This window comes from Mangifera indica, chromosome 5 (assembly GCF_011075055.1).
Source record: "Mangifera indica cultivar Alphonso chromosome 5, CATAS_Mindica_2.1, whole genome shotgun sequence".
Lineage (NCBI taxonomy): Eukaryota > Viridiplantae > Streptophyta > Magnoliopsida > Sapindales > Anacardiaceae > Mangifera > Mangifera indica.
The window spans coordinates 10,355,546-10,369,716 of NC_058141.1; the positions used below are offsets into that span (position 1 = coordinate 10,355,546).

Sequence of the window (14,171 nt, forward strand, 5' to 3'; positions counted from 1 at the left end):
TTCAACTAAACATATCTTTTATACGTGGATTAACTTAAACTATAGCTAGAAATCCTTTCTCGGAAGCAACAGGAAAATGGGAGTTGGTAGATTTCAACATATTTTTATCTAAAAGAGCAATTATTTTCTATTAAATTGGGTCATATAATTATCCTATGTCCACATGGAATAGGAATTAAATTTGAATGATTGAATGTGATGTAAAGAAGTATAACTCTACCTTGTATACTTCAAATAAATGATTGTATAGAAATAAAGAGGGTTCCCTTCCTTTTGGGAACAACGCTTATGTATCAACTTGTAATACCCTCAAGTATATTCTAGGGACAATTATGTCTTTTGACTCTGTTTTGAGATTTTTCCCATTTTAAATATATATGTGTATGGGTGTGTTTTTTAATATATATATATATATGTGTGTGTGTGTGTGTGTGTGTGTGTGTGTCTATGTGTGTGTGTGTGTATATATATATATATATATATATATATATATATATATATATATATATATATATATATATATATGTGTGTGTGTGTGTGTGTGTGTGTGTGTGTGTATATATATATATAAATACAAAAAGTCAAAAAAAGAGAAAACAAAAAGAGAAGGAGATAAGATAAAGGGAGAAAAACAAAAGACAAAACCAAGACTTTTCCATCATTTCCGTCCATATTCCAGCAGCCACCATTCTTCATACTTTTCTTTGTTTTCTTGAAGAAAAAAGGAAGGATTTGAAGGAGTTTGGAAAAGAAGAAAGAAAAGAAAAGAAAAGAAAAGAAAGCACTTGGAAGCTTTGATAACCAAAGATCTCTTTCCTTCTCCTTTTAGCTATGTTTATATGCATATTATGTGAATATATTAGTGTGTTTTGGTATTGATTTAAAGTGATCTTGATGATAAAGGAAGCAAAACAAAGAGAAAGAAGTCAACTTGCAAAGATTTGGCTTGAAACAAGGTAAGAGGTATCCTCCTTGATATGTTGCATGTTTTAGGCTTTTGGTTTCTTAGATCTATATTATAAATGATGATTTTGAAATTGAGAAATGTGGTTTTGCCATTTGGGATGTCTATGTGTGTGATTTTGTTCATGACAGAAAGTTACATAATAATTACAGTTTTTGCCACTGAGTTTGTCCCATGTTTTGGTTGTCTTATTTGATGCATTATGAGTGCTATTATATCTTGTTGGAAAGATGTTTGAATCCTCTTCCAATGATATATAGCTTGTATGAATTAGAGATCATTTGGACTGTTAAATATTGTATGAACCAAAAGGACTGTTTTACCAAATAAACAGAGGAGGCAGTTTTGCCACTGATTTCATCTCATATTTTGACTGTCTTATCTATGAAGTTATGAGTGCTATTATAGTTTTTTGGAAATCTCTTTGAATACTCTTTCCAATGATATTTATATTGTATGAATTGGGGATCATTTGGATTGTTAAATATTGCATGAACCACACGGACTGTTTTACCAAATAAACAGGGGAGGCAGTTTTTGCCACTGACTTTATTTCACGTTTTGACTGTTTTATCTATTGAATTATGAGTGCTATTATATCTTTTTAGAAAGATCCTTGAATCCTCTTTTCAACGATATATAGCTTGTATGAATTAAAAACCGTTTGGGCTGTTAAATTGTATGAAAAAGAAGGCTGCCCTGCTAAATGACTATTCTGTGAACAGTATTTTGTAGTTTTGGGCAGGAAAGAAAGAAAGGAAGAAGAAAGAAAAGAAAGGAAGAAGAAAGAAAAGAAAGGAAAGGAAAGAAAAGAAAGGAGAGAAAAAAAGAAAAGAAAAAAAGAAAAAGAAAGAAAAGCAAGAAAATGAATTTGGGGCTTAAGATTTAAGGGTCGTCCCAAGAGTAATGTCTGGTGAGTTATGAATAAATTTAAATGGAAGCAAAATTAGTAAGATATAAGACCCGCATGCATGCTATAAACTATGAGGGGGTACTTTACACTACACCGCCCGCAGTAGGGCATGTCCGCAATAGGACACGTCCGTAGTAGGACATAGACCCCTAGTAGGGTCCGCTCGCAGTAGAGCTCAATTCAGATTCAAAAATAGTGTAGTGAAAGAAAGAGAGCTTGAACTTAAAAAAGTGTCAAATCCCTATAGTTAGCTTCTAGAAAGTATCAAATAGACACCAAATGGGACAAAGTATGACCCAAATAGTAAAGAATGAACTAGATTACCCCCTCAATTTCTTATAGAGGTTAGAATGTGAGGTTGAGTCCCAAAAAGTGAGTTAGAACAGGAAAAGAAATAGTTTACTTGATTCCTTCCCCTTACTGAGTGTTTTTATCATTCACTTCTTTTTCTTTCCTGATTGCAGGTGCAGGTGATCGAGGTAGCTGCGAGGCAGGGTCAGGTCAGCGTAGGTAGATCCGGCTGGAGCAGGTTATCTCTGGTTTATATTACATGCATATAGTCGCATGTTCTTATTGATTTTTAACTTTTTGGGATGATGGTACACTGGTATATGATTACTCCACGTTTTCAAATATTTTCAGATGAGTTTTCACATGAGTATATACATCTTTTGGTTTGCTTCCAAATATTCAGTTTTAAAAATAATTTCTAAACACTTTTAGTGATGCAGTCATATTAAAGTAGTTTAAAAGAAAAAAGAATAGATGTTCCAGATATTAATTCGTAACATTTCTCCTTCGGTAGATGGCACTTCTAGGGGGGGATGTTACACAACTATTGATACTCTGTTAAAATTCTTTACAAAGACAGAAATAACAAATTTGTGGACATAAGCTCCCAAATATAGTTTCATACATATTTACATCCGTAATCCAACTCAATTTTACTTCCTGTGTAAGATCACACATTTGGTCTTATGTACTTTTTATTGGTACAAATTTTCATATTAGTAATTTGGTGCTAGAAGAAAGGTCTTGACAAAGTTTTTCATTGCTCTTCAACAATAATTTTTGTTTTATTGATCTTTGCACATCATTCTGTCAAATTGCTCACAGAAGAAATGTAAAATCCAATAAATGTCTTCTTTGTCATTCTGTCAATATTAGTCAAAACATCCTTTTTAGGATTCATTGTAAAATGATATCATAAAAAATTTTAAACGATCAATAACACCTAACATAACAGTGTAATTAAAGAATACTATTGACGATCTAACCAATTATGTTGCTCCAACGTTTAGACAATGTTGCTTTGATAGTGATGCCAAGGACTCAAGTTTTTCCTCAACTATCGGTTGTCATAAGGTCTCAAACCTCTCACACAACCACTTCTTGTCTTCACCAAAAAGGGCAACAACATGGTGCTTTTGAGTGAAGGATCTTGAGTCTTCTCTGATGTGCATCACACCATGAACATGATGCTTCCCTTCAAGGCACCCCAAGTAGAGACAACAACAAGGTGCCTCTAAACATATGATTCAAACGTGTATGCCCATCTAACTATTAGTCTCGAGTATGACAAAACTATCCCCATTTTATAAATTGAATTTTCCATTATTCTCTACCATTTTCAAAAATCAATCTCAACCTCTTCAATACACTTTGTGATCAAAATCTGATCAATCTCTACCATTTTATAAATTGGTACTAATATTGACATGTTATTATATAATTAAATAATTTTAAATTAATAATAAAATAACATTCAATTATATATCAATATTTGTATTTAAATTCATTGTTGTTGTAACAATATTACTATGCAATGCAAGTACTTAAAAATAAATTAATTGTCAAAATCAAATGTATTATTTGCCATCATCTTACAACACATAATGGTATTACCATGATGAGATAGTATGTTTATTTTGTGCCTTTTTTAACACAATTTATGATTATTGAATTATAATTATAGATTATAATTATACAAATAATTGATTATATAATAATAAATTTTTTATACGTTTGCTATAATTTATGATTATTTGATTATAAATAATCATACTTTAATTGTAAATATTTGACAAATAATCTAAAAAACTAATTATTTAGTTTTTAGATTAAAAAATAAAATCATTCTATCCAATTATCCTGATTAAGAATGGGTTTATAGTATGTTAAAACCTTTATTTTAATCTTAGATTGAATCGTTAATCAGTGCATTGAAACAATATGATCATGAAACAGACTTTCATGAATTACTTTTTCACTTTGGCCAAAGATTTTCAAACCCACCCTCCTCTTTAACGTGTTTTTTTATCATTCACAAACCCAACTCTTAAACATTCAATTGTTGATTCTATGGTTAAATCAATGCCGACTGTAATCACCAAAACCTCTAGATTGAAGTCTCCTCTCCCTAGATCTGTAGCCGTCTTACAAGCTTGCGAGGAAAATAAACATATGAGTGAGAATAACTATTTCAATAAAATTATGTACATCTATTTTAAGTATATATTTGATATCTGTTTTATCCTTATTTTAAATAAAAACAATTGATGGATAGACTTTTGGATTATTCCAAATTTTCGCTTAACCTTGTTTTGGCCTAACAAATATTACACAACGACCGTACCAGCTATCAGCCACAGGAAGTTACCTGCTCTCTCAACATTTTTACAGCTCATAACCCAACAAAAACATCATACCATACTTACAAAACCATAGTTAATTTTTTTATTCCAAATTATGGGTAAAGGAGGGGGTAGATAAAACGAAGTAAATAGTTCATCAAATACCATAGTATGGCTTCATTCTTTATCTCTTTCACATTATCAATATGCCCCACCATCAAACAGGATGAATATTTATGGGTTGTGTTCTGCAACAATGTGTACCTACAGCCTACAACTCATAAATGACTGGGGCCTCTCTGCCAAGAAATAATATCATAAAACGGGGTCATTTGCCCTTACTCAGAAGCAATGGCTTTGATATGCATCTTCTTCCGTTCATGGATTTGATTAACTTCATAAGTAGTTTCATGTCTTGTGTTCCTTCACCAAACACTCTTTGTAATAAGCTTATGCTGCTTCATATTTTTGGCATATGGGATCGAGGTTACCGATGAATCTCATTCTTGGAACCTTTCTGCAATATTAGATACATGCTGCATTTATATTTTATGTTAATAAGCAGAGATATAAGCTGTTAAAAAAAAAATTAAAACGTTGAATCACGAACACAGCCCTATTGCAGGTTATATTTTTCCTCTTTTCTAGCTAGGCAGAAGCAATTCACCATACAGGAAATGCTCAATGCTTCAAGGAAAAATTCATACAGGCTTTCATAAACTGCGTGAGTGCAAATGGCATTAATAATTTTTTTTTCCTTTTTATAATCTAGAAATCTCCTGACCTCCTTTGCAAACCCCAAGTTTAAAACTGGAATCCTTGCCAAACCCTACTATCTTTGCAAAGGAGATACAATGGCCTTTGGCCTTTGTTCATATGACCATATGTAGGTGCCTATGAGGGGACTCAAACCCCCCCATTTGGCATTAATAATAAATATGAAAAAAAATTAGTAATTAGGTAGAACTTCCTTGTAGAATGGCTTGTAAAGATACATAGAGAATATTCAAAGAGTTTGTCAAAGGATTGTCTACAAAGGAAAAGAACAAGTTGTTTGGGAATGTAAATTGATTGATAGCTTCTAGATGTAGGTGCCTATGAGGGGACTCAAACCCCATTTGGCATTAATAATAAATATGAAAAAAAAATTAGTAATTAGGTAGAACTTCCTTGTAGAATGGCTTGTAAAGATACATAGAGAATATTCAAAGAGTTTGTCAAAGGATTGTCTACAAAGGAAAAGAACAAGTTGTTTGGGAATGTAAATTGATTGATAGCTTCTAGAAGTTGTGAAACACAATTTGTTACACATTGTGAAAAGCTAGCATGTTTGAAGTGTCACTAACTATAATGCAGAAGACATTATCTTCAGTGTTGATGGTTGAGGACCTTGCAGCTTCATCTTCCATCAATGACTGTAACTTAACACTAATACTATTTTACCAGAACTTTAAATTATAGTTCGTTTAAATTACACAGATAATTCAAAATTGAAACCAAAAGATTACTACCGGAAGAATAAAAATAAAGGATTTTTTGACACGGTATTCATGTAAACATCACTAACAAAACATTGGCTGGGAATAGATAAACATGAATTCAACACAAAATGCCCAGACCGAGGTAATCTCATCTACAAATCACGAGGTGAGATGCATATTTCTAGGGTAATATGATGATATTTTACTTGGTTTCAGAATCACTTTGTCAATTATAAGTACAGGGATTTAAGACATACCTTATCCAAAGAGACTTTAGTTATCCTTTGTCCATGATGTATACCAACCATTGTTGTGGTTTTGAAATTAGGACTCTGTCTTACCATCTTTATCTCTGCTTCCTTATTCTTCTGTGTCAAGAACAGGTATTCAGAAATGCCACTTATTTGGATTTTATAATCATTTACATCTAGTGACAGTTCAGTATATGATACTTCATATGTAGATATATTGGACTATAATGAGCATATGCAACAATCTTAACTGACACAGATTCATCTTGTTCTCACTAAGAAAAATAATGAGGTATGAGTGTACCTTTGATTTTTTCTGAAGGTGAGTTCTGTCTGCCTCTCTGGCATATGGTTTTTTTTCCTCCAGTTTCCTGGAAAACTGAATTGAATTGATGAAATTAGATAATAACATCAATGGTTACAAGAAAGCAACATTTCATACTTCAAAAGAACTTTTTGTTATTGGTTGATTTGGAGAGGGAGTGGGCGAGAGCGAGAGAAAGGCAAGTTAAAATGGATACCTCTGCTCTCTTCTCTGCACTTTCATCACTTTTCATGGGTAAAGAAGATGGAGCAGCCGTACCATGTTTTTTCTCCACATCACCTGCTTTGAATGACCTGTTTCAAACCAACCAATGCAAAACTTTAGCTCACCAAGAAATTATTGAGTATCTGAAAAATGTCAGATCTCATCAGTAAATGAAACTTAAAAGGTTATGCTTAGTTTACACAAAAGAAAAATATAGTGCAGTAGTCTATCCTTTATTTATACAAATAAATTTAAACTGCTCTTCATTCACCTCTCTGACTTAGCACCTCCTTAATTATCTTCCTTGTTCTATTGCTAGTTTAAAATTAGTGGTACATGATAGTGAAGATATTCAGTTATTCACATATAAATACTAATGCGCTACTGATATACTGCATGTTTTAGATGCATACAGGCAGCACACTTATCACATAATTAACACATAAGTACATGTTTAATGTTGTATAATTCCATTAGCAGAAAAGGTGCCAATCCGAGAGATTACCATCCATTCTCTTTTCGCGGGATCAAAGCAGAAACCCTTGGCTCTGTTTCCTTTGCTGGCACCTGCCAAAGAAAGTGGAAACAGAAAGATTTGACATTTCACAAAATAAATAAGAAAATTGCATTGAAGAAACTGGAGAGATTTCAAAAGGCCTCTTCACAGGGTTGAACATAATAGAATGACAAACCTGCTTCATTGCCAGAGATTGATCTTCACCAGCTGATTTCAATTGATTGTATCTGTTTTGAAATGTCTTGAATGCTCGTTTAACAATGTCCTTATCACCCATACTCTCCATAATCAAAGATTTTCTAGTCATAGTAGCAGAAGCTGGATCATGGTCCAATGGACCTAAACTAAGGGACATGTGCAAGGACTTGGGAGCTAATTTCTTGCTTTCTTCTCGAGAAGGATTCTTTGACTTTGATGAAGATGATCTGTTTCCTATCCTTTCTGAAGACTCTGAAGAAGAAATTGGAGTAGAAGCCAGTGTTGGCTTTGACACTCTTGCAGTGGAAACTCGCGGTGCCTTAACTACAGGTGATGTCTTACTGATGAATGATGCTTTACTTACAGGCAACGTCTTAGCTATAGGCAATGCCTTGGTAATGGGTGAAGCATTAGTTATGGATGATGCCTTAGTAATAGGTGATGCTATAGATGGTGCCTTAGATACTGGTGAAGCCTTGGCTACAGGTGATGCCTTAGCTAAAGATGATGCTTTGGATACTTTCAATGCTGGTTTTTTCTTCGTCACTGTGATGTTCCTCTCCTTATTCACCAGAGTAATCTAGATGAAGAAAATTGCACCAAAAATAAATAAATAAAAACTAAAAAACCATGCAACTAAATTCCACAGAAACATAAAATAATCTAACAGTTAAGTTATCAGATTAGATCTGTTCAGAGATAAAATATTTCTAACCATATGGGATTCCTTTGAACGATCCAACTTCACATCATTTGAAGTGGTTTCCATCTCTTTTTGCTGCCAATCATTTATCACTTGCACCCCCATGGAAGTATTTTCCACGTCTTTCATCATAAAATGTACAGCTTCTTCTGATTTGTCTGACTTCGGACATTCTAATTTTCCTTCAGCTTCCTCTTTCATTCCCCCAGTGGATGAACTCGGAAGCCCTAATGTAATTGCAGCATCACGATTTGGCTCATCAACATGGGTTCCATAGACTTCATTAGCCAAGATGGTTTGATGGTTAACAACTTCAGCAGAAGTCTGGCACTCAGATAAACCAGATTCTGACTTGGTGTTCGAATTTGCTTCAATCGGATCTCCATTTGACCTCGAAAATTCATTGTCCCTTTGCTTCGCTTGATCTATTAACTCAGCCTTTCTAGCAGCAATCTTCTTGTAATGAGCATCGAAGTAAGCCGCTTTCTGAGCTACAGATCCCGGCGTTGCACACTTCTTAACTTCTTCCAAGTATTTATTGGGTGAAAAAGAAGACCATTTCTCCCAAGACAGTGAATCATTCGCAAATCTACCGAATGAAACCGACACTTCCAGAACAGCATTTGGGGGAGCTCTCTCTCCCATCTGCTTACAGAAAATAAGCATTAAAATCTAAACACATTCTAGAGTGCTAACCAAGACAACTCATAACAACACAAACATCACGCCAATTTTCCAATCACCAACTTCAAATCGTTCAATATTTACATTCAAGAAACAATAACGGGAAATGAACTGTTTTTATTTTATTTTTAACTCATTAAAAAGACAGAAAGATGTACCTCATCTTCATGACTTGAAGCATCCACCGTTGATTCTCCCATAAATTCTGAGCAGGGAGCTGAATCACCACAAAACTACAAAAAAAGGCAAGAAATTTATACAACGTGACCTGTGACTAGCATGGGGATGAAATCAATCTTTTGGATCAAACGAAAAAGATCATGACTAATGAACAAACAATTTACAATGAAGACAAAAAGAAAACTTGCAAAAGAATGCAATGAATGAAGGAAGAAGAAAGACAAACAAAGGCATGTGCTTGTGATTTGCTCTATCTACTATTATCACTACCCACCTTTTCACTGTAATGAATGCCTTTCAGTTTTATTTGCAAAATTGAGAGATTCTCGTAAATCTGATTATGGTAGAAATTAATGGTAATATTATACTTGTATAAGTTATCATCAATAAATAATTTTTACATATGGTAAATTCTGAAAAATATATATTAAAATATTATTTTATTTGAAAAATTAGAGTTACGGAGATAAGAGGTAAACTACAACTAATAAAAAAAAAAGTAAAAAATTAATCATGGTTAGCAGGCAGTGATTGATCACGGTCAGTGGTCGTACAAGTAATTTTAATTTCAATGAGAGACATTTAATTGAATAAGAAGACATTTTTACCCTTATAAAGTTTAACAAGCAAAGATCAAATTGTAATAAAATTAAGATAATCTTGGTAAAAATAATTGTTAATCAAATTACTTTTATATTATGTTTTAGTGTATTTTCAAATTTCCACATTCGAAGTTTTAAAAACTCAAATATTTATTTTTTTGTTAAAATTTTCTATTATAGTAAAGGATAAAAATATTATTTAATTAAAAATATTTTAAAAAATTAAAATTTTATTACATTTTCTCTTTTAATTTAAAAATCTAATAATTTTTTTCATTAATAATTTTAAAAAAATTGCCTTTCCTTCCCTTAGGGTTTGATTTTTTTTGTCATCACTTTCTAGCGAACTTCGTTATCTTTAGTCATGTTCTCTCTCCCTTCCGGTCTCTCTCATCTCCCTCCTCTACCTTCTTCATCTTAAACCAAACGAAATCGTTTCAGATGAAGATAAAGACTTGACAGGAGAAGGTGGGAAGACAGTGGAAGAAAGGGAACGGAGATGGTCACAAGGAGACCATCGGCAGGAGGAGAAGAGATTTGGGAAGGCTGGATGATGGCTGGAAAGGAGATGGTCATTGGAGAGGAGGAGAAAAAAAACTTTAAAAGAAAAATTGTTACTTTTCAAACTTTGAGTAGAGAGAAATTGTTATATTTTTAAATGTGAGAAATATGATAAAATTTTAATTTTTTTAAATATTTGTAAGTAAATGACATTTTTACTTTTAACCCTAACAAAAAAATTTAACATAAGAGTGGATATTTAGATTTTTAAAATTTTACGGTGAGAGTTTAAAAATACATTAAACCTTAGGTGAGAATAAGTCTTTTGACCTTATATTATTTTTCATATTAATTAAGTAATTAAATATTATAATAATATTTTATTATGTGATGAATAAAATAAAATAAAATCAAAAATAAATATACGTTAAATAATTTATTATTTTTAGTATCAAAGCAAACCCTAATGGATAGTATGTTTGACCTACATTACATTTCTAAAGCACTTATGTCTAGCTTTTTCTAATTTTTTTCATAGGTCTCTCTAACAAATTTAAATAATATATATAAATATATATATATATATATATATATATATATATATATATATATATATATATGTGTATATATATATATATATCTTTAAGAGAATATTTGATTTAGATTTTAAAATTGTAATATTATAACGAAGATATATTATTTTGAAGATAAATTATATAAATTAAAATTATCTTTAAGTAAATTAATATAATAAATAGTTATTGTATTTTATTGATAATAATAAAAGAATATAAAAATATTATTTTACTCAAATATATTTAATATACTAAACTAAATTTATTAAGATAAAATTGTAACAAATTTAAGATTGTCTTGATATTTTAAATAATATGATAATTAGAATAATTTTATATTACCTATTATATCAATTTAATAATAAAATATTATCATAATAATTCATTACATAACAAACAATAGTAAATATAATAAAATATAAGAGTAAATGAGTAACCTTATCTTAAGGGTATAGAAGAAAAAGGTGTGTTTCTTGATAAAGCATTAAGGATTAGTTGGGTGGACAAATTTAGAGAAACAATAAAATTATGTATATTCATTTTAAATATATAAATATATACATATTTATATATATTATTATGTGATTAAGTGATTTTAATTTAATAATAAAATAATATTTAATTATACGATAATATATATAAATATATATTTATATATTTATATAAACCATAATTGATGTTAACAAATTATTTATTGCTTTGGTAGAGTCATAAATGTGGATTTCTAGTCAAGAGGTGAGAGGGATATGGTAGAGGGAAGCAAAGTTTGAAGGCCCACCCACATGGTTCACTCAATTATTTTCCACCAATCCCAGGCCACAATAGGACTAAATTACCTCGGCTGAAAACTACTAGTCACATTATGGAGGAACAACGATGTCGTTTAAGGATTTATTAATAATATAACTTGTATTTTAGGTTTATTTTTTATAACTGCTGTTGCTTTAAGGGAATTCTACTACCTAGACAATCTCTGTGGGGCTCTGATTGTTTCTTTCTTTTTTCCTTGTTAACTTGTTTTTCCCTCCTCCTCTAATGCCCTTTAAGCTACTCAATCACTTTTTTTAGCACATAAATTATTTTCTTCAAATACATTTTCATCCCCCAGCAACTATATATAACTTTAGCTTGGTTATTGATCATAAAACCTAAATTTCTTAGCCATGCTTCAGTTATTCTTTTGTTGCCTAGCTCTCTTATTTTGTCTTGTCAAACCTGACCCGGATCCGTTACAAGATTATTGTGTTGCGGACACAAAAACTCCCCCATCTGTTTTTACTAATGGCGTGCTCTGTATTAATCCAAATTTAGCATTTGCTTCTCATTTCAAGACTTCAGTTTTAAGCAAACCCGGCCGCACTAGTGGGAATCCATTTGGGTTCAATGTGACACTCACCAGCACCACAAATTTGCCCGGGATCAACACCTTGGGCCTGACCATGGCCCGAGCTGACATAGCAGCCAATGGACTGGTGCCGCCCCATTCACACCCACGAGCCTCGGAAGTAACCATTTGCCTTCAGGGCAATCTTCTTGTGGGCTTTGTAGACACGTCAAGTCGCCTATACACACAACAACTTCGTCCAGGTGAATCGTTCGTGTTCCCTCAAGGATTGATTCATTTTCTATTCAACCTCGACTCCATGCACTCGGCACTGGTCTTATCTGGCCTCAGCAGCCAAAACCCAGGAACCCAATTAACATCAATAGCCACATTTGTGTCCAAGCCAGGAATACCTGATGAAATTTTGAGGAAAGCATTTGGAATCAACGGCCAAGATGTTGCCAAGATTCGTAAAAACCTTGGAGGGTAATCATCCGTTTGAGAGCTTGTTTATTCATAATAATTGTGTATTTTATTTAAGTATTTATTTTTTAAACTATGCAATTGGGGCTGGGATGATGCCTGATGAACGTAGAAAGCTGGGTTTGTTTATTACTCTAAGTAGACTTGCCAACGGTCACTTGTTATTTAACACATGGAATGAGAGACTATTAATAAGATGTGAATTTTTTATGAAAAAAAATTTTAGTCACCTTCTCTTTGACCTAAAAGGCCGCACCAATGCTTGTGTCATCAAATGAACACTGCACCCACTCTAGAATTGAAAATCTATCAAGTGTGAAATTGCTGAATCGCAACGACCTTGTCTTAAGATAAATCTGTGTCGACCTAATGACAGGACATGTGTATAAAGAAAAGAACCTACTCAAATATCAAATTGGATTGTTCAAGGGTGTATACAGTTGGATTGGGGAGTTTTTTCAAACTAAAATTAAAAAACAATTTAAAAGATTTTTAGAGTAAATTAAACTAATTTAATTTAATTTAATTTTAATTTATTAAAATTATTTATTTTCGAATATATCTTATTTAATAGAATTATAGTTTAAATAAATATAAAATATATAATAAAATAAATATAAAAAATAAGTTATACACCTAAGTACTATTAAAAAATTATGTAAAAAATTGTTCTATATACTTATTTTAGAAAATATTATTTATAGTTTGGTTCAATCTAAAAATTACTTAAATCGAACTATTTTACAAAACAAATAAAATCAAATAATAGTTTTTAAGAGTGATATTATGTATACCCAATTTAAGTATACAATTATGTATATATTTATATGTGTTATTATATAATTGGACATAATTTTATCTTTAATTTAAAATTTTTCAATTATTCGATGACACATATAAACGTACATATTTATATACTCAAAATAGATACACATAATTTTATTAAATTTTTACAAAATTCAATCTGATTTTACTGTTTAAACCAAATTATTAACAATAAAACTATATACACAAACAATGATATATCATCATATAATTAAATATTATTTTATCTCTAATTTAAAATTATCAAATCATATAATAATATATCATTGTTTATACACCTAACATTATTCAATTATTAAATGCAGATAAAGGCAGAGCTCCACCTCCACTATGAACCCACTGTGGTTCAAATGACAGAAACAAAGAACGTGCCCTGCTTTCACCTCTTCTGTCATAACCCCGTGAACTCTAATGTTTTTAGCAATTGCCACTTGCTTCTCAACTTTTGGCCAAACGACTATTTCCCACCCAAGGTATGCTGTAATGACAAGTTTCCCCCCTTTAACTATGGAAATACCAAACACCCACCCATGGCCAGTTAAAAGTAACGGGGTTAAGGGTAAAATTGTCATTTTCTCTATAATATTAAAAAATAAACTAAAATATAATTTCCTTTTGCCCCCCTAAAGTTTGAAAACAAAAATTTTCCCCCAGCCTAAGTTTAAGAAAATGGCAGTTTCACCCTAGGGTTTGGTTTTGAAATCTCCGGCGACCTCTCCGGCTCCGTTGCCGACGGCTTCTCCCTCCCGAAGAATCCTCTCCTTCCGGTGATCGGTTTCCTCCCATTTGGAGGTCCGATCGTCGCCGG

At 31.8% G+C, this 14,171-nt stretch overlaps 2 protein-coding genes across 5 annotated transcripts; one reads left to right on the top strand and one right to left on the bottom strand.

Annotated features, from left to right (window-relative positions):
* Nucleotides 1-4,587: 4,587 nt before the first annotated feature.
* On the bottom strand, nucleotides 4,588-9,322 carry LOC123217401 (protein WVD2-like 7). 4 transcript variants are annotated; one of them, XM_044638425.1, is made up of 8 exons: nucleotides 9,032-9,322; nucleotides 8,202-8,834; nucleotides 7,464-8,066; nucleotides 7,277-7,338; nucleotides 6,764-6,860; nucleotides 6,547-6,621; nucleotides 6,249-6,356; nucleotides 4,588-5,027 (listed from the first exon to the last, which is right to left on the bottom strand). In XM_044638425.1, the coding sequence occupies exons 1-8, from the start codon at nucleotides 9,071-9,073 to the stop codon at nucleotides 4,998-5,000; spliced, it is 1,650 nt and encodes a 549-aa protein (XP_044494360.1). In that variant the 5' UTR covers nucleotides 9,074-9,322; the 3' UTR covers nucleotides 4,588-4,997. The 4 variants fall into 4 exon arrangements, with proteins under 4 accessions (XP_044494360.1, XP_044494358.1, XP_044494359.1 ...); XM_044638423.1 differs by having other exon boundaries at nucleotides 4,588-5,046; XM_044638424.1 differs by having other exon boundaries at nucleotides 6,249-6,359; nucleotides 9,032-9,321.
* Nucleotides 9,323-11,881: 2,559 nt separating this feature from the next.
* On the top strand, nucleotides 11,882-12,777 carry LOC123217514 (germin-like protein subfamily 1 member 1). The gene has a single exon (XM_044638577.1). The coding sequence runs from the start codon at nucleotides 11,895-11,897 to the stop codon at nucleotides 12,543-12,545; it is 651 nt and encodes a 216-aa protein (XP_044494512.1). The 5' UTR covers nucleotides 11,882-11,894; the 3' UTR covers nucleotides 12,546-12,777.
* The last annotated feature ends 1,394 nt before the right edge of the window (nucleotides 12,778-14,171 follow it).